This window comes from Plectropomus leopardus, chromosome 12, assembly GCF_008729295.1.
Source record: "Plectropomus leopardus isolate mb chromosome 12, YSFRI_Pleo_2.0, whole genome shotgun sequence".
Taxonomy (NCBI): domain Eukaryota; kingdom Metazoa; phylum Chordata; class Actinopteri; order Perciformes; family Serranidae; genus Plectropomus; species Plectropomus leopardus.
This window is the reverse complement of record NC_056474.1, coordinates 30,014,329-30,042,310: the sequence shown is the minus strand read 5'-3', so window position 1 is coordinate 30,042,310 and position 27,982 is coordinate 30,014,329. Positions and strand designations below refer to the sequence as shown.

General features: G+C 39.7%; 1 protein-coding gene across 1 annotated transcript in view; it reads right to left on the bottom strand.

Annotated features, from left to right (window-relative positions):
- Positions 1–18,961: 18,961 nt before the first annotated feature.
- Positions 18,962–27,982, bottom strand: part of chd7 (chromodomain helicase DNA binding protein 7) — a 93,953-nt gene continuing 84,932 nt past the window's right edge. The window contains exons 33-41 of the mRNA XM_042497549.1: positions 27,685–27,851; positions 26,872–27,126; positions 25,901–26,071; positions 25,523–25,756; positions 25,185–25,400; positions 24,451–24,591; positions 23,596–23,700; positions 23,236–23,416; positions 18,962–22,167 (exon numbers count right to left, since the gene is read on the bottom strand). Coding sequence (XP_042353483.1) covers positions 21,155–22,167; positions 23,236–23,416; positions 23,596–23,700; positions 24,451–24,591; positions 25,185–25,400; positions 25,523–25,756; positions 25,901–26,071; positions 26,872–27,126; positions 27,685–27,851 — 2,483 coding nt within the window. The 3' untranslated portion in view covers positions 18,962–21,154. The remainder of the gene's footprint in view (positions 22,168–23,235; positions 23,417–23,595; positions 23,701–24,450; positions 24,592–25,184; positions 25,401–25,522; positions 25,757–25,900; positions 26,072–26,871; positions 27,127–27,684; positions 27,852–27,982) is intronic.

Genomic DNA, 27,982 nt, shown 5'->3' with positions numbered 1-27,982 from the left:
GAAAAACATTTTTAAAAAATTGCAGAAAATGACATATTATAGCTTGTACAGATGCGTCATAGTATACAATGTCGGGAAAAAAGGCCAAAAGCATCAAAATTTAGCATGTCAGAAAAAATGGCCGAAAACGACATAGTATAGTATGTCACAAAATGTCAAATTTTCATGTCAAAAAATGTATGAAAACGACATTTTATACCATGTAGAGATAAGTCATCGTATGCAATGTTGAAAAAAAGTCAGAAAACATTTTAATTTAGCATGGCGAACAAATGGCTGAAAACGACGTAGTATAGTATGTCGAAAAAGTAAAAAAAATTGTGACATATCAAAAAATGGCTGAAAATACTATAGTATAGTATGTCATAAAAAAGGCCCAAAATGTCATAATTTAGCATGTCAAAGAAATGGTTAAATACGACATAGTATAGTATGTCGAAAAACGTCAAATTTTGACGTCAAAAGATGGCCACAAACAGAATATTATAGCTCATAGTATACAATTTCGGAAAAAAGGCCAAAAACATCATAATTTAGCAAGTCAAAAAAATGGCAGAAAACAACACAATGTAGTATGATGAAAAAGTCCAATTTTGACATGTCAAAAAGATGGCTGCAAATGACATATTACAGCTTGCAGAGATGCGTAATAGTATACAATGTTGGAAAAAAGGCTGAAAACGGCATAGTATAGTATGTTGAAAAAACGTCAAATTTTAACAATAGCACTGTAGAAACCAACCCCTTCACAGCAGCCACACCATCCCGGATCAACACATTGACTGGACAGTGTGCAGTCAAGGACAACCTGATGAGCGTAAAAGTACCTTGTCTGAAGGCACTGTCTGAGTCACCGTCCAGTGATCAGAGGAAGACAAGTATTGTGAAGCTTAAGACCTTCCACACACAAAACCAAAGCATTCCAGGGGGAAAACTCCTGCACCCAGCAAGAGCAATGACGTTACTGCCCTTCTGCGCGTGACAGAGCATTGCTAGTGCCTGACAGCTCAACATTGTTGACTTCATGGGCAACCACGAATGCAGCGACTTTCCCCCATCCTTCTTCCAGGAAGATGGCAGCATGAGAACAGGTTCCAGGGCAAGCCTCTTAAGGATCTTGAAAGAGGGGACCAAAGTGACTGACGTCCCTGATCTCCCTCAAAATGACAAAAAGACAGCAGTAGTCATTGATGCTATGTGTGCCATACAACACTGGTCTTTTCACAGAGGTGAAAGATTTGGAACCATCACTGAGCAGGCAGTGAGATCATAAACCTCTGTTGAGACAGGCACAGTGGATCCAGCCATAACTCAGCCACGCACGAACAGAGATATGCCTGATTAAAACCAGCCAAAGTATATGAAGTCAGTCAGCAGTTCACAGATCCTAAATTAAAAGAAGTTTTTTGCAAAATCAGCAAACAAAGCAAACCTTCTGAGCTTTCTTTGTAAGAAACAGTGTGAGAGTGAGCAGCTGGTACCTGTTGGCCCAACTCAACTCTGTCTGGGGCCGGATCCCAGGTCTCCTCAATCCTCATTTGGACCGGAAGTCGGTCTTGGTGCGCCATCTTGAAGGATGTACCAAAGCGCTTATTCGTGCCAAGGATAGAGAATTGAGGAGGGACCTCTGAGGAGCGGTGAGTGAGGACACTCGAGAGCCGTCTTTACAGAAGTCTTTTATCGGTCAACGCCCCCGTCAATTATTGATTGACAGTTTCACACCGCAGTGAAGACAGATCAAAGATTGCACTCAAGTTTATCACTCCCAAGTTTAATATTTCATTCATCTTCTGATTCAAAATCCAAAACACAGAACAACAAAGGGCCAAAAACAACGATTTGGTCCAGGTTCAGTTTTACAAGGGCACTGGCCCTTGTTGGCCCCTCCCCAGAACCGTCATTGCTACATAGGGTATTTTTGCCAATGATAATTTATAAATACTATACTATGACATTTTTGATTATTTTTGAGCGACATATTATACTATGACGTATTTAATGATATTTTTATGACATACTATACTATGACGTTTTTTATGATGTTGAGCGACATACTATACTATGATGTTTTTGGTGATTCTTGATGATTTTTTAACGACATACTACACTATGACATTTTTGCTGAATTTTGAGCGATATACTATACTATGAGGTTTTTGCTGATTTTTGGATGACATACTATACTATAACATTTTTGATGATTTTTGGATGACATGCTGTACTATGACGTTTTGATGGTCTTTGGGCGACATACTATACTATGATGTTTTTTATGGCTTTTGAGCGACATACTCTACTATGACATTTTTGATGATATTTGGACGACATACTATAATATGACCTTTTTTATGATTTTTGGCCGACATACATTACTATGATGTTTTTGATGATTTTTGATGATTTTTGGAAGACATACTATATCATGACACTTTTATGATTTTTTTGGATGACATGCTATACTTTGATGTTTTAATGATATTTTTGATAACATATTATACTATGATTTTTTAATGATTTTTTTTAATGACATACTGCACTATGATGTTTTTGTGTATATTGAACGCCATAATACATTATGAAGTTTCTATGATTTCTTGAGCAACATGCTCTCCTATGGTTTTGATGATTTTTTGGACGACATACTATACTATGACGTTTTTGTTTTTTAGTTTTTAGTTTTTTTTCTCGACACACAGTATATTATAGTTTTTACAGTGCTTATTAGACATACCACACTATGACATTTTTCATGACATACTATACTATGATTTTAAAAAAATGTATTAATTTATTGTTGTTTTAATGTTTTGATGACATACTATACTATGATATTTTTATGCTTCTGTGCTGGTTATAACCAAAGCCACTAGCATCATGTTTTCAAGTTGTCCGTCTGTCCAGCCCATTCTTGTAAACATTATATCATAAGAAACATTCACTTGGACTAATGGATTTACTGATTACATTTTGGTGGTCATTGGTCAAAGGTCAAGGTCACCATGACCATGTCTGTCTCATTCCTGTGTATGTGATATCTTACTGTCACACTGACATTTTTTTTTTTAAATTTGGCACAAACATTCACTTCATTTCACAAATGAAGTAATAAGATTTTGGTGGTCATTGGGCTGGGTCAAGGTCACTGTGGACACATTAGGTCATGAACACCTTGAGGGAGTATCTTAAATATTGGCAGAAATGTTAGCTGACTCAACTAATGTTAAAATGCTTTCATGGTCTTAACCCTTCGAAACCTTAGCAAATTGGTTTGATTTTTTCAAAAACATGGGAAAAAGTTGATAAGCAACTCAACAAGAAATGGCTTTAAGAATTAATAGGAAATTTGATCTTTATTTTAAAAAAATTAATTAGAAGAATTTAAAAAGATTAATCTTTTTTTCCCAGAACATACTTTTAATTATATAATTATAATTCACTTTTTTTGTTTTGCAATTTTCTGGACATTTCACACAAAAATTGCTAACTGCCTTTTCGCCCATGTTTTCTCTCAAAAAATAAATAAATAAATCAAACCATTTCCTCAGGTTCCATGGGTTTTAATGCTTGAGAAAGGTGTCTGAACACATCATCACAAAACTGATGTTGTTATAAGTTCTAAAGGGTTAATATGAAGCTTCAAAACACTGACTCCCCAATTTTCCATTGTGCAAGTCGATCGCATAGTGAGAAATGACGGCTAGCTCAATTACTGGTCAAGAGGAGTTCAGTGTAAAATCAGTGTAAAATTGGCTGAGTGCCCTTCAGTGTAGCTTTTTTTTTTCCTGATATGGTATCTAGATTTGACGATCGGGATTACCATTAGCATGATGTGCAGTATGTTGTACAATAAGGCTGGATATTCAGTAATCTGAGCAAATTCATGACAAGTTAGCTGGCAGAGCATCGCCTGGCAAGATGGGCAGCAGTGATATAGACGCAGACGAAGTCTCGATGCCAGCAGAGCAGCTTCTGACTGAAGAGCCTTCAGAAACAAAGACAGGCTTTGTCCCAATACATCACTGTTCAACATGGAGTTTGCTTCAGTTGCTCTGCTTATTAGGATAATTGATTAAACTACAACTGCGAGTCCTTTTAGAGTGTAAATATAATAATAATAATGATAAAATAATGGTACCATAATAATAAAATAATGAAAAGGGTAATAGTGAGATTAGTCCTGTCTTTGTTTCTGTAGGCTCTATTATTATTATTAGTAGTAGTAGTAGTAGTAGTATTAGTATAGAAACTTTTATACAATGCAGCTCCAGGTGCTTTACTTGTGAGAGTGTTAAAAACTAAAATATAACGATAGTATATAGAAATATAAAATTTATAAATATAAAAATAAAATAAAATAAAATCATTATACAGCATAACGCTGGAGATAAGTTGCAGAAAGACCAGAAGTGGAAAACAAATAAAAGAAATACAAATATAAAAGAAATGTTAAACAACAAAAGTAAAAGTAGTAAAGCACATAAAAAGCATAAAACAAATGTATAAGAAATACAACCATAAAATGCAATAAAGAAATAGAAGGTGGAGTTAGTTAAAAGCAGGAGAATAGAAATGGGTCTTGGGCTGCCTGTTAAAACTGTTGTCAGAAGTTGCTACTGCTTATATCTGATTCTATTTAAAGTTACTATTCTTATTCTTAACATAGAGATGTTAATTGTTTTGCACCAAAACACCAAGTCAAATTCCTTGTATGTGTTCACATATATATATATAAAAACCCAATTCGGATTCTCTTTCGTAAAACTTGACATGCAGCGGCGTTTGACTCATAGAATTCCTGCTTGAAAACAACCATATCAGTCTATTTGAAATCAATTCCATCATTTCACCACAGCTTCAGGTATCTTAAATGGAATGAGATTTATAATATCCACATATACATATATTGTATAACTTGTATCGCAGGACTAACATTCTAATAGAATAACTGATCGTGTAAATTCTACATCTTTGCAAAGACCTTCAACACACTACCAGAAATCTGCTAAATGAGACAGCTTTTTTCCCCAAATTCCTGGAAGGAGAAATGGGGGTAGAAGACAAGACTACATGCTGGGTTGGTGGTTCTGTGTGTGTGTGTGTGTGTGTGTGTGTGTGTGTGTGTGTGTGTGTGTGGTATGAGGCGGCTGGTGGATTTCACGTCCCACTTCCTCCAGCAACACGATTAGGCCAGACGTCTGTCTCTCTTTCTCTCTCTTTCACACACACACACACACACACACACACACACACACACATATACATGTATTTATTACTTTGTGTGGACCACGTAGTTTGAGTTCTTTGTGAGGACCACCACTTCCACTGTAGCTAGAATGATGCAAAAAACAGACCTACCACTGGATGGGAGTAGGGAGTTAGAATGTCACTTCAGATTGCAGAAAACTCAAAGTAAAAAAAATCTTTTTTTTCCATAGCTGTGAGGACCGGCCCCTGTTGCTAGGTAGATTTGACAACATATGCTTTTTTTTGATTGGCTACTCTAAAAGAAACTTTAAAAGCAAATAGTAGACACTGTATTGCTAGCATTTTGCAGACTCAACTCAGCAATATACAGTGCTGTTAAATTGAGCTTTTGGTGTTTATTTCTTTAGTTTAAAATCAGTATTAAATTTATATATATATATATATATATATATATATACAGTATATATATACAGTATATTATAATATAAACATTTCAATATAACAGACCTTTATCAAAATAATAAATTGTTCAATGAAGTTTCCACAATTACTCAAGTAAGCATGGTTTTAATATAGGTGACATCTGGAATGCAATTTCCGTTACTTTTATTATTGATTAATCTAGTAATTAATCAGTATTTTTTTTTTAATTGATTTGGTTTTGTCTATTAAGTACGAAGGAGGAGGATTAGGGCCACATTAAGGGAAAATTTTTTTTAATTATTTACGAGATTAAAGTCATTAGTTACGAGAAAAAACTCATTATTAACGAGAAAAAAGTCATTAATGAGAAAAAAGTCATTATTTACGAGATTAAACTCATTAAATTAAATTAAATTTTTTTTAGATTTTTAAATTTTTTTCCCCTTAATGTGGCCCTAATCCTCCGTCGCAATTAAGAGTTGGAAAATAGTGAAAATGCACTTTGTAATTTCCCACAGCCCAGTGTAATATCTTCAATGTCCTGTTTTGTCTTACCAAGAGTCCAAAACCAACTTCATGACTTCACGACTTCATTAAAGATTTAACTCGAGATGATAGCAGAATTGCTTTATTTTAGTGGAGGGCAGAGATTTTGGTCCACATTACCACAACCACAATGAATAGAAAGCTGGATAAAGGACTCCCTTGAAAGTTATCTTAAGCAGATTCAGCAAACTGTTAAGCGCATCAGCAGCTCCAGCTTATTATGAAAAAAAAAAAATACTGAAAAGCTGGGCAAAGGACCTCCTTTAACAATTTTAAACAGTATCTTAATACAAATCCAGTAGCTGTTAGTCCCAGTTTATCTGTCAGTTCCAGTTTATCCTGAAAAAAAACTACTGGACAGCTGAGTAAAGGACTTCCTTGAACACTTTTAAACAGTATCATAATACAGATCCAGCTACTATTAACTCTGTCAGATCCAGTCTCCATTCTAAAAAAAATAGTACTGGGAATAATACTGGGAATAACAATACACTGAACAGTTTTAAACAGTAGGTTGATACAGCTCCAGCTGCTTAATAACATGAAAATAAACTATACCCGTTTCCTTTTTCGGGTTGTGATGGAATTGTAGACTTGGTTCTTTACATCTCTCCAGTCGCGATGGCAGAGTATCGGTTCTGCATTAAGAGCCTTGAGACAAAGTTCATTACCAGGAACTCTATTCAGAGTGATGTACTGTCCTGGCTGTTTGCAATACTGCTGCCTTTTCTTCAGAACTCAACTCGCATTTCTTTTGGGAGAGAAATGGTGGATCCGTACCTGAAACACAAATTAGACAAGGTACTAGCATCCTCACTGCTGAAAATCATGCAGTCCTGCATATGGGACTGATGGCTTTATTTTTCTACTCTGAATTTATACTCATGGAGATTATGAAGACACACTGTCACAGAACTGCTGAGAAACTACTGAAATATTTTTGTGCCAGTATTATTATCATTATTATTAAAATGAATTATCTGTTTTTATACCTGCAGTACCTTGGGAAGGACAGAAGATAAACTATGCAGTCATTCTTTCTGGTTAATACTTGGCAACTGTCTTTCATGTGAGCAGTATTGGAGCAAAACATCTATCAGTTCAGGGAGGGACAGAAGAAGAGTTTACCTCTTTTCTCAGTCCTTTTCAGCTTGTGTGATGGTCCTGGAGTTGAAGTCTTTTGAGTCAGAAACGTCTGGTTCTTCTGCAAGAAAGGGACAAGAAGCATGAACTGCAGCTCATCCTACTGGCAGATACTACTACTAGATACACTTGTACAAAACAGAGAAATGGCTACACAACTATTTTGTTATTTTGTGACATTCAGAGACAACAATCATTAAATAAAAAAATAAAAAATAAAAAATCTGCACATTAATTAATGAGTTGCAGCCAAACTAACTTCATACCATCTGAGTCTTGAGCCTCACTTCCACTGACTTGTGACTCTTGCCCAGCTCCGACTTTTGAAGATGAAGGCACTGTTTAGATAGAACACACAGACACATTACAAAAAATTAACAAAAAAACACCACATACTTTTTAAATATGAATTAAACTGGAATACTTTCATACTCACTCTCTAAGCCTAAATCAATCTCATCAAGAGATTTACCTTTGTAGACCTCAGTTCCAAGATCTATGGCCATGAGCAGCTTGCTAATCTTTGCAAGCTGAAGTGTGTTCTCTGTCAGCTGGTAATATTCATGATGAACACGAATATCATGTCCCATGAATTTAGCACGTTGGTCTAACTCATTTTCTTTCATTTCTTGTTCTTCTATCTGACTCATTGTAGCCACATGTTTCCTCAGGTGGGTTGATGTGAGTGTTTCAGGCCTCCTTGCATCACATACAGCTGCATATTTCCTCAGACAGTCTGAACCTCGGAGATGGGATGCTGAATTCTGTCTTGCAAAGACATACGTGTTACTGTCCAAAATGTCATTGTCCTCACTCCTTTGCTCAATGAGAAAATCAAGGGATTTGGTCATCTCTCTGGTTAGAAGCCCAGGCACTTTGTTACCCCTCATCCCTCTGATCACCAACCTGGTAAACTCATGACTCAAATCTTGCTCCAGTTTTGAGAGGCCCTTCATGATATCTTCATTAGGGTCCTCTGTGGCTCTGTTCATGTAGGTTGACAGAGGCATTTTTCCTGCCTCACCTTGCATCTTCGGTTGAAAAGAATGATCTGAGAAAGATGGCACTCACTGAGAGTCCTGTATGCTCTAACATTAGGCCCTTCCAAAAGTTTCTGTGTTTTGCCGCCTCCTCTGCGGCCTTCAGGACTTTATTAAGCTTCATCACATCTTCTGTGAGAGGGATCATTTCTTTTTTGTTCCACCTGTCCTCTTCCAGGTTAGTCCATGCACAGCCTGACACAAAGAGGCCCCACTCTGCAGAAAACAAGCCAGAGAAGCTCCTTACTCTGGCTGCAGCAGCTTCATCTTCAGCCTTTACATGTTGTGCAATCACAATGTCACTCACTGCCTTCAGTGAGTGTCCTAACTTTAAAGCAAGAGATGGTGTGTTGTATCTGTACTTAGATTTGGTGAATCCAGAAGCTTTTTATTGCTGCCTTAACAGCTAACTGAAAATTAGGTGGCACCAAGACATCTTGTAACAGCTTCACTTTGCCATCAATGGACTTGGCAGCGAGTACAAATCTTCCCAACTCTCTCATCCTTTGGCTGACATAACCATCTTTTGATGGGTCACTCCCGTGTTTCTCTAGGAGCCTATCACCAAATTCACAAATGAGTGGATCATTTTTAATCTCCCGAGACACCTCATCAATCATCATTCTATTAACAATGTTTGAGCATCTTTGTGATAACTGTCCTTTGTATGGAACAAGAGATGAAGCAGAAGCCTGAACTCTTCGCTTTTTCTTGGACGGAACTTCTAGCTTACCCATTTTTTTGAGACATAGTTTTCTCATGTCGCCATAGTTCAGTTTTTATAAAGAAATCAAAACATATGTTGCATGGCAAGTATTCCGCTGGATCTGTATGTTCTGATGGCTGTCTGTATGTTGCCATCTATCTCACCATGTCCCTTTTGCAATACTTCAATGTTATGATAGTAATTACCTTTCCTGCAGAGTCCCTCTAACATCTGGCGACGTTTTTTGGAGGTTGGTGGAAAGCATATTGCTTGGGCCACTTCTCTTTCATCACTGTGTTTCCGCTTTAGATGCCGCGCCATTTTACTCTGTGGTTTTTTGCAGTATACACAGTAATGTCTTTTGTTCCCACTTACGTTTTTCTCCCTTGATGCAAAATTTCACAGTGATTTGTGGCCCCTCCTCCTCCTCTTCCTTCTCCTCCTCCTCATTGTCAGCGCTGTGTGCATAGTCATTTGCGTCTTTGTCATTGTCATCTGCTTTGCTGATTTTTTCATCTGATTCTGATTCTTGTGTTGTAGTTGTATCAGCTCTTCTGAGTTTACTCCGTTTTTTCTCGAGAGGCAACTTTGTGTTAACCTTGTGGCAACTGGAATCTTCTGAAGAATCCATTGGCACGTAGTCACTTTCCAGATCATTGCTGGATTCAGATAGAGAACCATCTGTGACACAGTCCCTCTGAAAGAAATAGATCAAAAATTTAACTAAAGCTAATCTAACTTTTGAAATTTGAATGAAATTCTAATAAAAAACTGCTGAAAGGCTGATGAAACAGCAGCATCATCTACCAAAACATCCAATATCTATTATACATAAAATAAATTACACTTTCTCAATGCTAAACCAGTGGGCAAAGATATCCCTAAATGTATAATTTTACGGCTAATTCCCTTTAGAACTGGGATTTGTGCAATAGTAAATGTGCTGGCGAAACAAATAGCTATTTAAGCCTTTCAGTACCAAGTGGAAAATGTTTTTTTAATCAACTTCCATGTATCAAGTCTTTTTCTGAATATCAGGGACTGACTGAAAAACATGTGATTAGATTACTAAAATATAACCACTAAATAACAGGCAAGTATTCAGTCAACTCTGTACAGCCTCATTTCCCTATAGGGGAGAATGGGACACAACCACAAATAATGCTGACATGGTGCTTTGATCACTATAACAACATGCAATGAGAGGTTGTAACTCCGGTTGGATAATATGTTAAAATAATATGGAATGGTGTATGTCTGTGCAAGCAGCGAGTTCACTATGTTTTTATTCTAATAAATAAAACAAAACAAAAACAGAAAAATACAACTACACACCTTGTAAATTCAAGTGTCTCTGTTTCTCTGAACTAACACTGCATTGACTGTCTTATTATCTCATCATAAAACAAACTTTATTCAAAGGCATTGGTTAGTTTGTCCCACTGATCAGCAACTGTGGTTAAATGTAAACTGACCCTAAATTTGCCAAGATAGATCCAATCAGTCAGTATTAAACAAAGACAAAACAAAACTGCTTTTTATTTAGGACCATTAAAATACAGAAAATATATATATAAAAAAAGAAACATCCCAGGGCAAAGCATCACAAAGCCCAATTGACGCTTTGAATACTCGCTATTTGATCTTTGTGGGAGCTCCTGAGCCCAAAAATAGGCATTCCAGACAGCCCTAAAGACAAGTTCACTGGTCAGACAGCAGTATTCACTTGCCACTTGCAAAGGACAAGTGCCCATGTTGCACCCCGGACAAACTGACGCAAAGCAAATTTTGTGAATGAATACTAAATGAAAGACTACATGGATAGGTGTGTGCAGTAAATATAGTGAATACTTTTATCCAGTTCCAGCAGATTATTCTGCTATTCCTGCCCACAACAAAATGAGAAACAAGTCAAAATGAATACATACCTGCTCCTCTTGTTCCTCCTCCTTTTGTCTCTTCATTATCTGTCATGTAAAAAAATAAAAAAAAAAAAAATATGCAAATTTTACAGACCATCAACCAAACACATACAACTATAGCATAGATACATTCAATGTCCACTTTATCGGGTCTTTATGAAGTTTACAACGTTTTGGTGACTGTGTGAAACATGTAAATTCAATGACATTGAAGTCACGGTTAAAGGTGGTGTTGCACTGGACTGCATTATACTAAACAGGATTTGCCTTACTATTATAAGCTTGGGTGCAGCACCCAAACCATTTTTAAAAAATGATGCTGTCATCAAAGTAGAATACATTTTAAACATAGCACTAAAGATTGAAACAGGCTTTAAATTTTTTCTTCATTACAATCAGTAAAGGAAGGAAATAAGACAATAAGTAGCTTGTGATCCTCTGATTATGTAGATTAAGGTGGCAGTAATTACATGTAGATAGATATAAATACTTATAACAGGGGAGAAACATATTACTGTTGAAATTTAAGTCAGGGGAGATAAGGTGGTTGCTGATATGTATTCAGACATGTAGCATGGTTTCTCTTGATAATGCACACTTTAAATCACATGCTATGTACCCATTAGTTTGCAGTAACATGAAAAAGGAAAAACCCTGTCAAATATGGTCTACATTTAGTTGCTCTAATTCCATCCAAACCTCAGAGTTACCAGGAAAATAGCAAAGACTCAGACAAAACACTGTCCTTTAAATCTGGTCTTGTTAACTATATTGGTGTTATGGTGTTCTGTACAACCAGCTCACACTGTTCCACACACCAACATTAAATGATTCAGAAAATATTAACAACCAAGAATAAAGTAGAGCTATGCATCCTTATAGAAAAACATGATGCTCAGGATTACTGACATACTAAAATCTCTGTGGACTGACAATGATTTGTCCTTTTTTTAAGCATCCAAATGTTGGTGCCAGACACATTTAAAACTTCAAAAAATTATTTACCTGCCTTACATATCAGAAATACTCACAATTCTGTTAAATAGCACTGTTTCAATAATAAATGTGCCTTTCTCTGTGTGTGATGTAGAGTTTCATTCTCCTTATTTTGTGTTTTGTTCCAAAAAAAGTCACTTAAAATACAAGAAAAAATTATGTTTACACATTTGAGACGTATTACTTAACATTGCTGTAAATCTGAGACCGACATAATTACATAGTTACTGAGTTTTACTCCCTTACAAACTAAGCTAGCTTGCACTCCGTCCATTGCGTTAAAGTTCGCTAACGTTAGCAGCAGCTAAGCTAACAGCTTCACTCGGGCTGGAAAATGCAACGGACAGATAGTAAACACTTACAATATAGTTTGACAAAATATGAAATATGTCTTACCTTGATTAGTTGTAAGTTTTTGTCGTGTTCTCTTCGGTTTTTCTCCGTTATTTCCTCTTCATATCGCTGTGCGCAGCGGTCGTGGTGCTGTCTGAGCCTCCGCAGCCTCTCTACCTGTCTCTGCAGAGGCATGTTTCTGGCGATGCATTCACTTCCACAGGAAGAATCAGAACTTTGACACTTCATGTCGTAGTGAAGATTTACAAAACTTGTAAATGCTACTCATGAAATTCAAAACTCTTCAGTAACACAGAAAGACTTTCTGTTTAACTCTTGGTCATGAAATACTTGATTACCCAACATCAGAAACTTGAACAGTCCTCCATTTTAGTATACACAAACAAAGTCAATAAGGTGTAACGCTGCTATTTCCATTTCCATTGAATGCAGCTTTGGCTGCGAGTGCTTGATCGCTCCCCTTCCCTCCCCTTGACCTGCCTGTGAACTTTTGAACAGGGCACAGGACACAGCAATATGGCATGAATTCAGTTAGAGCAATTTAACTTACAGCGCTACACTATTTTAATTGTTGAACACAGTAATGAATCAATCATTATAAAAATCACACTGCATTGTTCTACATCATTACAGTTTATTTGATGCAAACACATTTGTAAAACACTAAAGCTTAATTTCTAATTAAGGATTTTAATTTAACCACTGTAGTATTATTACTTGCACTGATAAATGTGATTCTTGCTTTATTTTCAACATTCTAGCCTTTAATCAGTGTGTGTTATTTTAACTTGAGTCTAAGTTGAGAAGTGGAGACTATAGTTTGGTCCTCTGCTGCCTTCAGCTCAGCCTCAATTAATGGCCCATCAAGGGGAGGGGTGCTCCACCCCCCTTGCACTTGGACTGCTGCTGCTGCCTGTTAACTTGCTCTTCCTTCAGAAGATAATACTTCTGCTTCAGATCAACTTAACCCCTAGAATACATTTACATGAAGCGTCATGTATATTGAATTATTAATGATTAAAATATTATTGTTGTAATAACCTGGCAAGACAAAATCATGTCATATGAGCATTCAGAATGGTTTGGTTTGGTTTTGGTTTATTTATTGAGCACAATTAAACACTGTGCAAGGAGGGAACGAAGTGCAGATGGACTTGTGCAAAAGTTCCTCTCCTATCCACAATACCAAGCAAAAGAAAAACAAACAGACAACTGCACATAGATAAAGATAAATTTCTTGAGTAAAACTTGGTATAGCTTTCATATCATGAATTTGAAGGTTCCAGTGTAGTGTAATTTACCTTAGGGCTAATGTGATGTGCTAAAAAAAAATAACAAGATTGAATGCTAGAAATTAATTATTGAGAGCTATAATGTGTTGAGTTGACACTGATGATATAAGAGCACAGTGATTTGTGTTGTGTTGTGTTTAAGCAAATATGAGAACAGTTATCCAGAGTGTCTTCTTTTAACCTCACTATACCATATTTAACCTTTGTGTAATCCTAAATGCACTTATATTAAATCTCATTGTTTTTGTTTTTGTTTTAAAAGGCTGCAGGAATGAACAGAGAAATAACAGTGTAAAACTGCCCAGAAATTATTTTAAAAAAAATAAGCAACAGGACCAGTCTGAATCTACTGGAGTCAAGATAAGAGAGTAGCATAATGTGCCTATGGACTGGGATTTTCCCCCCAAATTGCACATTAGGCCTTATGTAATGAAATAATGAATTTGACCAATGAAACTATAATGGTGTAATCTTGGACCAATGTAAATGTATAGAAGGATGGACAATAGGCGTGGAAAAGTGCCTTATAAAAGTTAGAGCCTGAGCTGATGGAGCTCAGAGCTGTTCTGGTGTCTGAATTGTACACTTTGAGTTGCTCTCACTTTGTTGCGGGCATTTAAGTTTCTGCCGCCTTGGACTCTGCCTCCTGGTGATTTTTTAAGTAGTCATTTTTCTGACTTTTGAAGCTTTATCTTGGACTCCATTGAAGCATTCTGACCAAATGGACACAGCAAAAACTGCTTGACATTTGGCCCAGTGGCCTGACACTCCAGTTTAAAGACACAACACCAGAATATACAATGTAAAGGAATGCATAAGTAAACTTAGTTCTTGGGACCTGCCCCTGAACCAGTGGAAAAGAAATAGAAAACAAAGAGAAGTATTGAAGCTCTGTACACCTTTCACTCTACAGATGTGGCCATGATGGATAACAGCATAGGATAACTGCACCAGTAATACAGCCAGATACATACAAAAATGGATTATGGAAGGCAGGGAGCCCTCAAAAACAGGCAAGAGGTCATGCACACAGATAGGTTGCTCAAAAAGCTGACTAGAAGGCTGGGGAGTCTGAAGGAAGGAAGTCAGTGGGCAGAAGACTGATTGTGATGGGCAAGGGGGGGAAAAATAGGGTCTGAAATTACCAGAGATTAAGACGGCATCGTGACTGACTGGACCATGAGAAAAGGAGTAAGAAGCAGATAAATTACTCAGGAATATTGATGAATGATTATGAAATGCACTCTAGTGAAGCAGCCTTGAAATAAATGCCACCTTTGAGAAAAATCATTGTTTCCTGATACTGTGAGACAAGTTTTATTTAACTTTGTTTTCTTTATCTATATACAGTTGAAAGTGGTGTTGAATTTCATTACATTTTTACAGATGTGTGTACTGTGAGCACAGTAATACATTAATAATTATAATCCACTGATAAATGATAAAATCACACTGCATTGTTCTACATCATTTAAATTTATTTTGATGCTTATACATTTGTATCTCACTTAAGTTTTATTTTTAATGAAGGTTTTTTTACTTTAACCATTGCAGATTATTTATATTGATAAATGTGATTCTTGCTTTATTTTCAACATTCTAGCCTTTAATCAGTGTGTTATTTTAACTTGAGTCTAAGTTGAGAAGTGGAGAATATAGTTTGGTCCTCTGCTGCCTTCAGCTCAGCCTCAATTAATGGCCCATCAAGGGGAGGGGTGCTCCACCCCCCTTGCACCTAGACTGCTGCTGCTGCCTGTTAACTTGCTCTTTCTTTGCCTTTCAGAGAATACTTCTGCTGCTGCTTCAGATCAGCTTTATCCCTAGAATACATTGACATATAGATTAATGTATGTCAAGTTGTTAATGACTGACATCTTACTGTTGTACTAACCTGGCAAGACAAAACCAGCTCAAAAGAACATTTATTAATATCTGTCCCCATCAAATATGCTTCCATGCTCCAAAAACATAATGGCCCAAGTTGTCCTGGCTCAGTGTAATGCAATACAGTAACAGCAGTTTCATATGGTAACAACCCTAAATAAAAAAGTGTGTGTAAAAGTGCACATCCGTTCTTATGACATCACAGATACCAAGATAAACTTAAAGGGAAGTTCTGGGATTTTTCAACCTGGGTTCTATGTTTATGAATTTGGGTGTGTAAGTGAATAGTACTCACAAAAACTGAAAGTCAGTGTAGTTACACTCACATTACATGCCCCTATTTGTTTGAGCCGGAGTACATGGACAAAGAGCTCCTAAAGAGAGGAATGGACGAGAGGGAGGGGAGGCAACTGGCAGAGGAGGATGAACTAGCTGCTGAAAAGATGCAACGCTCCAGAAACTGGTGGTATTCCTGTGATCATTTCCCCCCTCTGATCAACAGGGTTGTGCTGGAGACATTCTTTCATGTGAAAAATAACGTAGAAGAGGCAGCTAAACCTGTGGGGACCGAATGGACAGCTATCTGTCAAGCACTTTTAATAGACGTAACGTAAAGTAAGAGTGTTGCGGTTGCCCTATATGATTACATTGTAGCCGCTGCCACAGAGTTGCGGCTGCCCCCCGAGCCGATCTACTGGACCAATTCTAAAAGTTTGTATCAGTACTGTTCACATACACATCCAAATTTATAAACATAGAGCCCAGGTTGAAATATTTTCAAAGTATCAGTTTAGCCAGCAGTAACACAGATATTGCATTATTACTTTTTAGTGCTGGTTGGTCGTGTGAAGTTGAAAAAAGTAGTAAGATATTTATAAAGATAAGATAAAGATATTTTGAAAATATTCAAAGTAATACTAATAATACACTGTATGGAATGCCTCTTTGAGAAAGCTGTCAGCAGGTTGTTTTATCATGTGACATTTGTAGTTTTCCTTAACACTACCTTACAAGTTTGCTCACCTTGGGTATAGACATAATAATCAAATATTAATTTTATTGGTTAAATATTCAGTTCTTATTTAAATTAAAATCCTTTTATATATAAAATATACTCTAATACAATATTTTGAAATTTTTTACCATCTTTGCGAAAGGTTATTGTGTCCTGATACTGTGTGAGACAAGTTTGATTTAGTATTGTAGTATTAAGTATTTAGTATAAAAAAAAAAAAAAAAAAAAAAAAATAAATATATATACTACAATATGTAGTAGTAGTATTTGTAGTGCTTGCAGTAGTAAGTAGTAACAGAGAAAGCATAAGTATCTCCAATGGTAGTACTAATAATTTTGTTTTTTTTTTTTTGCTTTCTTTCTTTCTTCTTTATCATTCAAATTTCATATTTCAGTGTACTTTATAATAAAATGAAATAGTTAGATCAGTCAAAATGCTTTATTTGCAGTTTTTCCAATTTAAATGTACTGCCTGCTTAGGGTTTTCATTTTCTTCTACACAGCCCCACAGTCATGTTCTCACATGACCCAAGATGGCCAATCACAAAATTTCCCATCCTTAGCCAATCAGAAAATTGGATTGCTTCTTCACCCTCTAAATCAAAATTTGACTGCACTACATGAGTGTGTCCACTAGGGGAGCCCAAGCGTACTGGCGAACACACACTTTTCTGAGTTTACTGAGTCAATGAGGACATTCTCTGAAACTTATACAGATCATTCATTAGGACCAAAGGGGCTGTGGATTTCACGTCCCACTTCCTCCAGCAACACGATTAGGCCAGACGTCTGTCTCTCTCTTTTTCTCTCTTTCTCACACACACACACACACACACACACACACACACACACACACACACATCACCTCTCCCTACTGTCTGCTTAAGTAAACACACCGTAGCTCACACACACATAGTTGTATAACTATTCATGTGAGGACATTCTATTGACTTCCATTCATTCTACCATTCACTTAAAAGTGCAGCAGTTTATAAGTATAAGTGCGATCACTTGATTACAATGTTAAAATTGAGACATTTAGGATCTTTGAGGTCCAAATGCAAGAAGTAAAAAGCTAATGTTTGGCTATAAACAAACTACACTGCTGGTATTTTCCTGGTGCAAGAAGGAACAGCCGAAAATCTCTCAGTCTCTCAATCGGTGTCCATCCTGGTCTCTCTCTCTCTCCCTCACACACACACACACACACACACACACACACACACACAGGGGTCTGGCTGTCACTTTGTGTTTTGTCAGCAGCTCCAGTGGGAGAGAGGCCATTTCTGATGGCTGGCTGGAGTGCGCGCATGAACCCACATGCACGCGCGCGTGCACACACACACATGCATGAACCCGCACGCACGCACACACACACGGTCCCACAAACTTCCTATTTTCTTATTTCACCTCCATTTGACCTGAAGTGTGAGTACAACTCTGTCTTCCTCTGTAATGCTGACACATAACTGTATTCTGTTTTATGACCGCAACATCTACTTTCTAGTAGAATACTTTGGTTTATTCACACCCGTCCGCTCTCTCTGTAATGGTCTTGTTATACGTAGTGACCATTGAGGCCTCTAGGGGCCGCAATCAGGCCTTAAAGACTCCTGTAACATCCAGCACAAACTGTATTTACTTCCAATATTCTCTAGTCTGTGATTTGACCAAATATCTCCCCTGCTGTTTCTGAAAAATGAGGTTGACTAATGGCCAGAAAAGTGTTTTTACAGAACACTATGATGACAGTGAGGTTCACCTTTGACCTTTTGGATATGATAAAATGTCAGCGCTTCATCATTTTATTCTATTAGAGATTTGTGTGAAATTTTAATCATAATTAGTGTATGAGTTATGGCCAAAAACAAGTTAAGTGAGGTCACATAGACTTAATACACTGAATTCTCATCACTTCACCTTTTACATATGACCACCAAAACAGAATTAATTCATTGTTGTGTCTAAATGAGCTCGAGTACCAGATTTGAAGAGATACCCTCAAGGTGTTCTTGAGATCGGAACTGCGATCAGAAAAATGTGAAGGATGCAAAGTCATGGTGACCTTTGATTACCAAAATCTAATCAGTTCATTCTTGACTCCAAGTGAATCTTCATGCCATATTTGAGGGGGAAAAACATCAACAAATCCCTCAAGGTATTCTTGAGAATTTGTATTCATAAAGAATGAGACAGATGAGGCCACACTGGCCTTGACCTTTGAACACCAAATTCTAATCAGTCCAATTTTGAATCCAAGGGGACGTTTGTGCCAAATTTGAAGAAATTCCCTCAAGGTGTTTTTAAGAGGCATGTACAAAAATTAGATTGACAACTGGAACACAAAGTGGCTCCAGCCAAAGCTATCATCAGCACATCGAGGTATAAAAGAAAGTAGAGAAAAGAGACACAAACAATGAGATGCAAAGCGGAGGTTTGGTTTCCTAGGCGAATATCATGATTCACTTTTATTAAAAGCATCATAGCTACAATTCATCATACATGATGTTTCCAAAAAAAAAAACAAAAAAAAAAACAAAAAGACAAACACCAAAAAAAAAAGAGGAAGAAAAAAAACATTTACATGGTATGTCTGTAAACTTCAAGGCTAGATAAGAATTTTGAGGTAATGCTCTTCAGCTTGCTGGCTAAAAGTAACAAAAAGTCCATTTTCAAGAAAAGTAGCTAAGTAATAAAGGTACCTGATTATTTTAACTCTTTAACACCAGTGCATCAACAGGAACAGAGTGAGACAAAATTGATTGCAGTACTTATTTGTCATCATTTACAGTTTTAGTTTTGTTTTTCTATTCATACGACACTTGTGGTTATTCATATAGTGTATGTGTGCGTGTGTGTGTTGGGAGAGTGATGGAACATTCAAAAGCTGCCTTGGTTATTGCTGTCTCAGCAGCAAAGAAGAGAACAAGGAAGTTTAAGGGGAAGGTGTGTCCCAGACAGCAGAAACTGATCTCTCCCCCTGCGTCCTGTTCTCCCTCTCTGCGTCTGCTGGGCTGGCTGTGATAGCAAATGTTAATGACCTGGCCACAGTGTGTTTGAATGCATTTTCAATATTTGAACCACGTGCGGCGCTTGATTTACCTCAGACACTTTAAACTGGCCGCGGAAATGGAAACAAATTGAGCCCCGTCTGCCTCTTCAAGTATTTAAAACCTACTCAGCAACCAGAGTTGAACTTCATATAGAAACTTGTGAATTTCCAACTCTGTTGAAAATGTGTCTCAGTCCTGTTTTGGCCAGGCCTGGTGTCAGTGTGTGTGACTAGAGAAACAGTCTTTTTTTAAAGAGAAGGTCACTAGGAAGCAGCACTTGGTCTGAAACTACCGGGATATGAAGGAAAACAAACAAACAAACAAACAAAAAGAAAACTAAAGGATCTTAATGTGGCAGCGGCCGGGAAAAAATCAACCATGTCATGTGCCCCCTTTTAAAGAATAAACCTGAAACATCACATCCCTGTGTGGACCACCGCTCCAAATCCATTCACAGAAACCCCCAAACGGGGACGGCCGGTTTGGGCCGCACAAAGCGGACCAATCAAAATGCCTGATTGGCGGCAGACCCAGCCCGCCTGCCACTCTGGTGCCCAAAACCAGCCGCCTCGGATGGAGAGACAGGATTCAGATGTGGCAGTGGAAAGACTCGAGACTGGTATTCAAACAGTGTGGGACTGGGTTTAACAGTATTGGTTCAGTGTGCACGCACACAAGCACACTCACACACACACATACACTCAAAGGAAAAAAGCTGCGGGGAGGAGTCCTCCCAGAACAGTCACATGACAGAGAGGCTTCAGGGGGGTTAGTGTGTGTGTAGTGGCGTGTGTGTGCAGCTAATGATCAAGTATGTGTTGGAATATGTGTGTGTTGTCAGTGTGTGAGACTGAGTTTTAGGCCTCAGAGTCGACCTGGTCTGATATGTGAGAACTTTAAATCTGCTCCAAAACAGAGCAGCTCGACCAACTCGCTGCCCACGATTCCTCACGCAGCAGCAGCGTTGTCAGACAGACAGCGGCGTTTAGCTGTAATGCTGTTCGAGAACTGATGTCGGAATAAACGCCAGCAGCGGGCGCTTCCTCTCTTTACGATGAGATGCTGCCAACTATGACAAAACAGTCCAGGTGGAGAGGGAGGCAAAAAGAACAAAACAAAGATCTGAGAGCTGAAAGCAGCAATAATAATAATAATATTAATAATAATAATAGTACTATTGGAACCATGAGAAGTCTCGTTTGAAGGATTGTGGGAGAGAAACCTGCGGGCGCACCGTTCACAGTGCACTTCCCGACAGAAAGAGAAGAGTGTTTGAAGAGGAGCCGGGCTGGGAGCGCGCGGCTGTGAGGAGCTTCCCTGACTACACTGTCGATCAGAGAGATTTAACTTAACACACACACACCTCGTCCTCTCTGACGCATCGTAAATATACCTGGCCAAAAAATAACAACAAAGAGCGAGAGAAATCATCAACAACAATGTAAAGGGAGGAAAAAAAAACAGGGTTCATGATAGTTTGGATGTTTGTGGAGGAGGCGTGTAAACGTGGCGGGGGAGGAGAGGGGGAGGTCAGAGGTGAGGTAATGTCCAAGGCCCGTCAGTCTGAGTTTTATTTCAGTCACTCTTGTCCTTCTGAGGAGACGCCGCCGCCTCCTCCTCCTCCTCTTCATCCATCCCTCCGTCCTCCAGGGCTGAATCCTCGCCTCTCGCCTCCTCCTCTGCTCCTTCCTCCTTCTCCTCAGCCAAGTCCCTCTCTCCTCCCACCTTCACCTCCTCCTCTCTTGCAGCTTTCAGCCCCCCCTTCTTCTCCTCCTCGTCTCTCGGGGGGTTTGTGGTCACGGCGTTGCCCCCCAGCGCTCCGGCCATGGCGCTCTGCAGCTCGGCCAGGGTGGAGGCGGTGGGGAAGCCGGGAAGGCTGAGCCCCCCGAGGCCTGGAGGTAGGAACATGGAGGGGTAGAGGAGGCCGGGCGCCATGGTGGAGAGGAGGAAGGGGTTGAACGCCAGGGAGTTGGCCGACATTCCGGCCGCAGCTAACAGGGCTGCGGCGTCGCCGTTGATGGAGGCCTCGGCTGATGAATCTGCAGCTGGGACCTGAGGAGCGACATCATTCACCGATTTCTCTGCCGCTCCCTCGCCATCTTTCTCCTTCTTCTTTGCCTTCTTCACTCCTTCCTCATTAGCATCAGCCTCCTCCTCCTCCTCTTCTCCTTCCTCATCCAAGTCTTCTCCCTCGTCTTTCTCCTCTCCCCCTCGCTTCCTCTTCGCCGTCACCGTCTCATCGCTCTCAGCTCCCTCTCCCTCCATTGTTCCGTTGGTGTTCCGTGATGTGGCGGCGATGGAGTTTGATGCGGCGGCGGCAGCTGCGGCCGTCGCCAGGTTGCCGCCAAACAGCCCGCCGAGGCTGAACATGTTGGGGAGGGCAGCGGCCATGTTGGGGAGGCCTCCCATGCCGGGCAGCATGAGGGGCAACATGGAGGCAGCGGCGGCGCTGGCGGCAGCCTGTTTGGGGTCAGTGGGTGGAGGGAAGGCCATCAGACCGGCGGCCAGCTGAAGAGACTGGAGGCTCTGGAGGGACGACAGGTCCACACCTCCAAACAGACTGTTCAGCAGCAGAGGGTTGATTCCTCCTACAGACACACACACACAAACACACACACAAACACAAACACACACACAGAGGTGGGGTGAAAAAAAGCTCTTTAACACTTTCATCACAAACAAGGATGTTCCAACGAAGTTTTTGCCCCTGATCGTGATCTGAGTCATTTCATGTTGAGTATCTGCCAACAGAGTCCTGAAGTTATTACAACCAATCTGACGTATATCCTGTCCCTGACAGTATGAATAAAGCTGTGTTTCCACCAAAGGCTTTTGGTATAGTACCTTTAGAACCAAAAGTAACACCTAAGATCAGGTACCAGAGCCTGGATCTGTGCAGTGTTTCCACCACAGACAGCACTGCTCTGTCCAGCAGCACTTATTTATTGTATTTCCGTGTTCACCGGCGTTACAGAGTGAAGTCTGCGCCCTGTTTCTGGTCCACAGAACGAGGCTGCAGGCTGTGGTGTCTCTCTAAATGGGATATTTATAAATAGTGGGTATGTATATTGATGCCTTGTCAGGCAACAGCAGGGGTTTAGCGCACCAGAGGGGTGAAGCTCGACACATTTTTTCTCAGAGTGAGACTTAGAATATATGCAGTTTACACATCTAGTTGAAATTTACAATTTAAAACCTTTAAAGATCCACTCATTACTAAAGTGTGTGTTATCCATGAGAGACGATAAAACACATGAAATAGTCAAAGTTGAAATTTAAGGTGTGTTGATGGATTCATGTCGTCATTTCATGTAGTCCAGAATACTGTAGATCAGACACAGTGTCTCTTGGTGGTTTTTTCATAATTTCTCTCAAATGATTGGTCCAAAAGGGGACATGAAATTGTCTTCTTTTAAGTTTTAAAACCAACCCCCAGAGACAAGGCGAGCAAAGCGAAAATAAAGATGAAAGTTTCCTAGATAACTGAGTCTGTGTTGAATAAAGTTCAGCGAGATCCATCTCTTGGACAGTGAATTCAAAAAAATGATGGGAGTTAAAAAAATGATGTCTAGCAGATAAAGTTAGACCCTGCCAAATGCAGTTATCTGTCCTTGCAGCTACATGTGGATCAGTGCGTGTGGTAAAGAGGTGTGTACCTGCAGATGAAGCAGCAGAGGCCAGTGATGCCTGGGCGGCCTGAGCTGCGGCGGCTGCCTGGGCAGCGGCGGCTGCCTTGGCGATCTCAGATTTAGGTCGTCGACCCCGACGACGGACGCCCTCCTCCCTGATGACAGGGCCGGTCAGAAGGCGGTCAAACATGGCTTCTGGAAGGAAACCCTGTGTGGAGGAGGATTTGAAGGTTTGACAACTAATTCCCAAAAGAACTCCAAGCTGATCATTTGGGCCGCAGGGGCTCCAGAGTTAACAACCATGCAGCAATTTTCATTTGGAACCATTGATTTCTACAGACACACTAATACACAGTGAAATCAACAGGTCAGGTCTCAATTACTAACCGACTGTTTGACGATGTCTGTCCAATCAGGGGCAATAGAATACTCTGGGTTCTCCAGTAACCATCTGGGAAGCTCCTTCATTGGTGGAGCCATGGCCCCACCCATCTGAGAAACAGGAAGATGAAATTTATTTCTTAGAAGATCGAGTAAAATAGACACAGTTTCAACATGAAGGCAGCAAAATTGACAAGCTGCGTATGCTCAGATATCTTCTTCTTTTTTTTTTTTTTTTTTTTTTTTTAACTACAAGGGACAGGGCACAAATAAAAGTGATTGCACCACAGTTATCTGCTAATTTGTGTCTGTTGTCCCTGGGTAGGTAATGAAAAAACACCAAATCAAATACACAAACATACCTAAAACAGGACAATACATAAAAGCCCATTAATATAAACACTGCACTCCTTTAAATACACAATACATATGAGTCCATCAGTATAGAATCAGTAACACAGAACGTATACATGGCAGTCATTGGCGTAGTGTGGTGAGTGTGGTTGTTTTAAGCTCTGCACTGCTCTCCTCTCCTCTTCTCTTCTCTTCTCCAAGCAGGGCGGAGAAACCTTGCGCTCCGTGTTGCTCGGCGTTTAGGTGAAAACACCTGTGTAACGGCTGGCATTAAATTAATTAATTGTCACTGGTGTTGACATTAAAGCCAAAACTTGAGCCTAGATTTAAACTGGCAATGTTTGCAGGTATAGAGTTCCACTTCTCCACCACTGCGATTAAAAAAGCAGACTGACCAAGTGCTGTCTGTCAGAACCAAGTCGCCTTTCGTAGACGCTCTAGTCCTACCAACTCCGTCAGCTGCTGCACAGTGTGTACTCCTGCTGTTTGGAGTGTGTGTCAGCTCACCTTGCGTCCATTGCGTCTGTTGACCACAGGCACTCTCTCTTCTCCAGTCAGGGTGTTGATGTCGATCTTGTTGGGGTTTCGACAGCGATGGCGCTTCTGCTTGGGCTTCGAAAACTGTGACAGCAGTAAGTCCTCGCTCTTCTGATGTACGAAGACAAAAACACAGAAAAGGTGTGAATAACTAGTTGTTTATTTTATTAATAACTTTTTTTAAATGTATCTATCCTTGTGTGTTTTTCACTTTTTTACATGCTAACAAGTACTTTTATTTGTTACCTTTAAGCATTTGATTTTTGTGTTATTTATTCAGAAAGAAGCTTGAAGTAAAACTTTTGTAAAAACCCCCCCCCCAAAAACAGACATTGGTATTAATACAATAAAACTAAAAGAAAGAATTTGTAAATTTCAATACATGTACACATGTACCTCATACAACCCCACCTCAAAAATCTAAATGTATCATTTCATGCATATTATTATTATTATTATTATTATTATTATTATTATTATTATTATTATTATTATTATTATTATTATTATTATTATCAGCGCTTGCCACATTAACCTGTTGCTACTTTATGTTAGCGGCTGAGTGTGCTTCTCGATTTGAAAAACCCAGAAAACATTTTGAATTTTTATGATATAAGCCTGTTTTGACTTCGGTGGTTCATAATAACAAAGGACTAAAGGTGGAGGAGGAAAAATGCATATTAAAATAAAATCATTTGACGTACTGGTGTGAATCCAGCCATGTCCATGGTGTAGGTCGGGTGCTGCCTCAGCCACTCTCCCAGCTCCTTGTTGGAAACTGCTGCCTCTTCCTCCTCCAGACTGCCAGAGGCCAGAGACCTGGCGCTGGGGCTCTGCTCTGGGACTGTGAGGGGTCTGTGGGCGCGGGCAGCATCCTGAACCCCCTCCGCACCTGAACCCTTTGTCCCATCAGCATCATCCTGAAGAGAGACACAGAAGGAGTGAGAAGGAAAGACACGTTTAATAAAGATACTCGTACTGTCTTTAGTTGGTGCAATGCTGAAAACTTTACTGTCTATTAAAACACAAAAACAACCCATACCCCTGCTGCTCTCTTGTTGCTCATGAACAGCAGCTCCAGGCCTTCCACATTTTTCCTGCGGCCACGCCTCCTCCTCATGATGGGCAGGTCGGCCTCCAGGGAACCATTGGCTCTGTGTGCTGAGGGCGGGGCTTGCTGCAGCAACTCCATCTGGGCTTTGAGGGAGGGGCTTGTCACCAGGGCGCTGGGGAAGCCAGCCAATGAGGGAGAGGCCTTCTGGTGATGGTGCATCCCCTAAACAACAAATTACATCCATTAATGAACATTTCTTTGTTTTAATGTTAAAGTCTTTGGTAGTTCGGTGATACAGCTTCTAATTCAGGATGACACTCAGGAAGTGAAAAGACTGTGTGTGTGAGCATGTGTTTGTGTGAGCACCTTGGTGAGGTCTATAGCCTGGCTCTGGGACTCTGCAGCAGAGTGGCTCTCTCTCAGCTGAGCCACCATCTCCATCAGGTTACGTCTCTTTGCTGCCCTCTCCGCCTCGATCTCGATCTTTCTCCTCCTCCTCCTCCTCTGGCGAGGCACTGACAGGCTCAGAGCATCCTCCTGCAGCACCATATTAACAGTTACACCCGTGTCTGTCTGACAGCTGCACCCAGGAGCTTGTCATATTATCACACATTGTCATGGAAACATTTTTAACTTCCCCATGACTTTAGATAGACCTATAATATTTTCTTTTCCTTGCTCCACCTTCCCCGGTATTCTCCAAACATATAAGATTCAAATTCTGTTCAAATAGAATTTCACAATCCCACATAATGTGTGCAAGGACCGTCGGAAATTTGAAAATCCCAAAATAAATTTTGTTTATTACAGTTTCTGGCTATGATAAATTGTGCCCTTTTAATTCATTTTAAAGAAAACATATCCTTCAACAAAAACGAGCCTTCCAAATCTTTTTCTTCCTTAAAAAAAATAATCTAAAAAAAAACCCCACCAAAAATATTTTTTTATAATCACTGGTATATACAAAATACAGTCATATAAAGATGTATGCCCCTTCCTAAGGGCCAAGAAGTGCTTAGAAAAATATTTGACGCGCCTAGTGGGCATACATAAAGGGAGAGGAAATGAAGAAAGTCAGTAATGAACAAAAACATAACATAACCAAAACAAAACTTTCAATTTTTTCTTACTAGTTCCATGACTTTTCCGGCCTGGAAAATGTGATTGTGAAATCAATAAACCTTGTATTATTGTTACTGGTAGTTAGGCAACAACTAGCACTGAGGGCTAATAGGCTGATTCTATTGTTTAATACGAGTATTATTGCAATGAACCTAAAATGCTAAACTATCTATCGTGCGTGTGTGTGTGTGTGTGTGTGTGTCATCAACACTCACATGAACCTGTGGTGATAGTGTTTTGTCTTCGCTGCCGCTGTAAGGCGTATGGATGCCGGCCATCGTCAGCTCAGCTAGGCTCCGCCTCTGCAGCGGGCTCTCCGTCGCCGTGGCTACGGCTGCTGCGGTGACTGTGGAGCCGTGCCCTGGCAACAGGTTGCTGGGGAAGTCAAAGATGTGGCGTCTGTTGACAGGCCACTTGCCCTTCAGGACGGCCTCGCAGATGTTATCCATCCTGTTGATCATAACTCGATCCTGACAGGAGGAGAGAACGAAGAGACGTGATGATGTTAGAAAGTTAATTCTCAAACAGTGATCACTACAGCATTTGAAATCTATAGGCCTTTATTAGACATGCCGCCATACCAAATTTTCAGCTTCTTATACATAAATTTGACAAATAAATTTGGTGAACACATTTTCACAGGATTTTAAGACCAGATTCTCTTCCACAAAAGTAAAAAAGTCATGTTTACTGGTTTTCTCCGTCAAAAACGGCTGTCTGAAGGAAAGGTGAAATGGTGAAAATACTCTCAATATAGTGTACATCTTAAACTGATGATTTTTTTTTTAGGTGGTTACATTTTGCCACTGCCCCTGTTCACGGCTTTTGTGGTGGTACTCCTGTGTGCTTCTCCAAACTGGCCGTGTGCTGACTGTGATCTGCTGTAGGTAATTCACTGACTATGGATAAGTACCTCATACAAACTCACTTCAAAAGCTCAAACTACTATGAATTTGAAGTATTTGAAGTAACTGAAATAAGCGAACGCTAACTGGCCTTCATTTGTCAGGCTGCTATCTGAGACTCACCTTAGGCCAGAATGAGAAGGCGTAGGCTCGGTCCTGTAAGGCCTGCAGTGCGGTCGTCTCCGGCAGGTCGTCGGGGCAGAAGCCATCTCTGGTTTCATTTTGGGCCGACGTGCTCAGAGACGCAATGCTCTCTTCGTCGAAGTTCTTGGGCTCTGACGCAGCACTCGCTGTGGAGAGAGAGGGGAAGTCACGTTGCCGCTCTTAATTAAAAAGGCTTTCCAAATCGTTATCAAGGGATCCAAATTCATTTTATTCTCTCGGCCCTGGAACTTATTAAAACACTGCCGAGTCGCGAGGG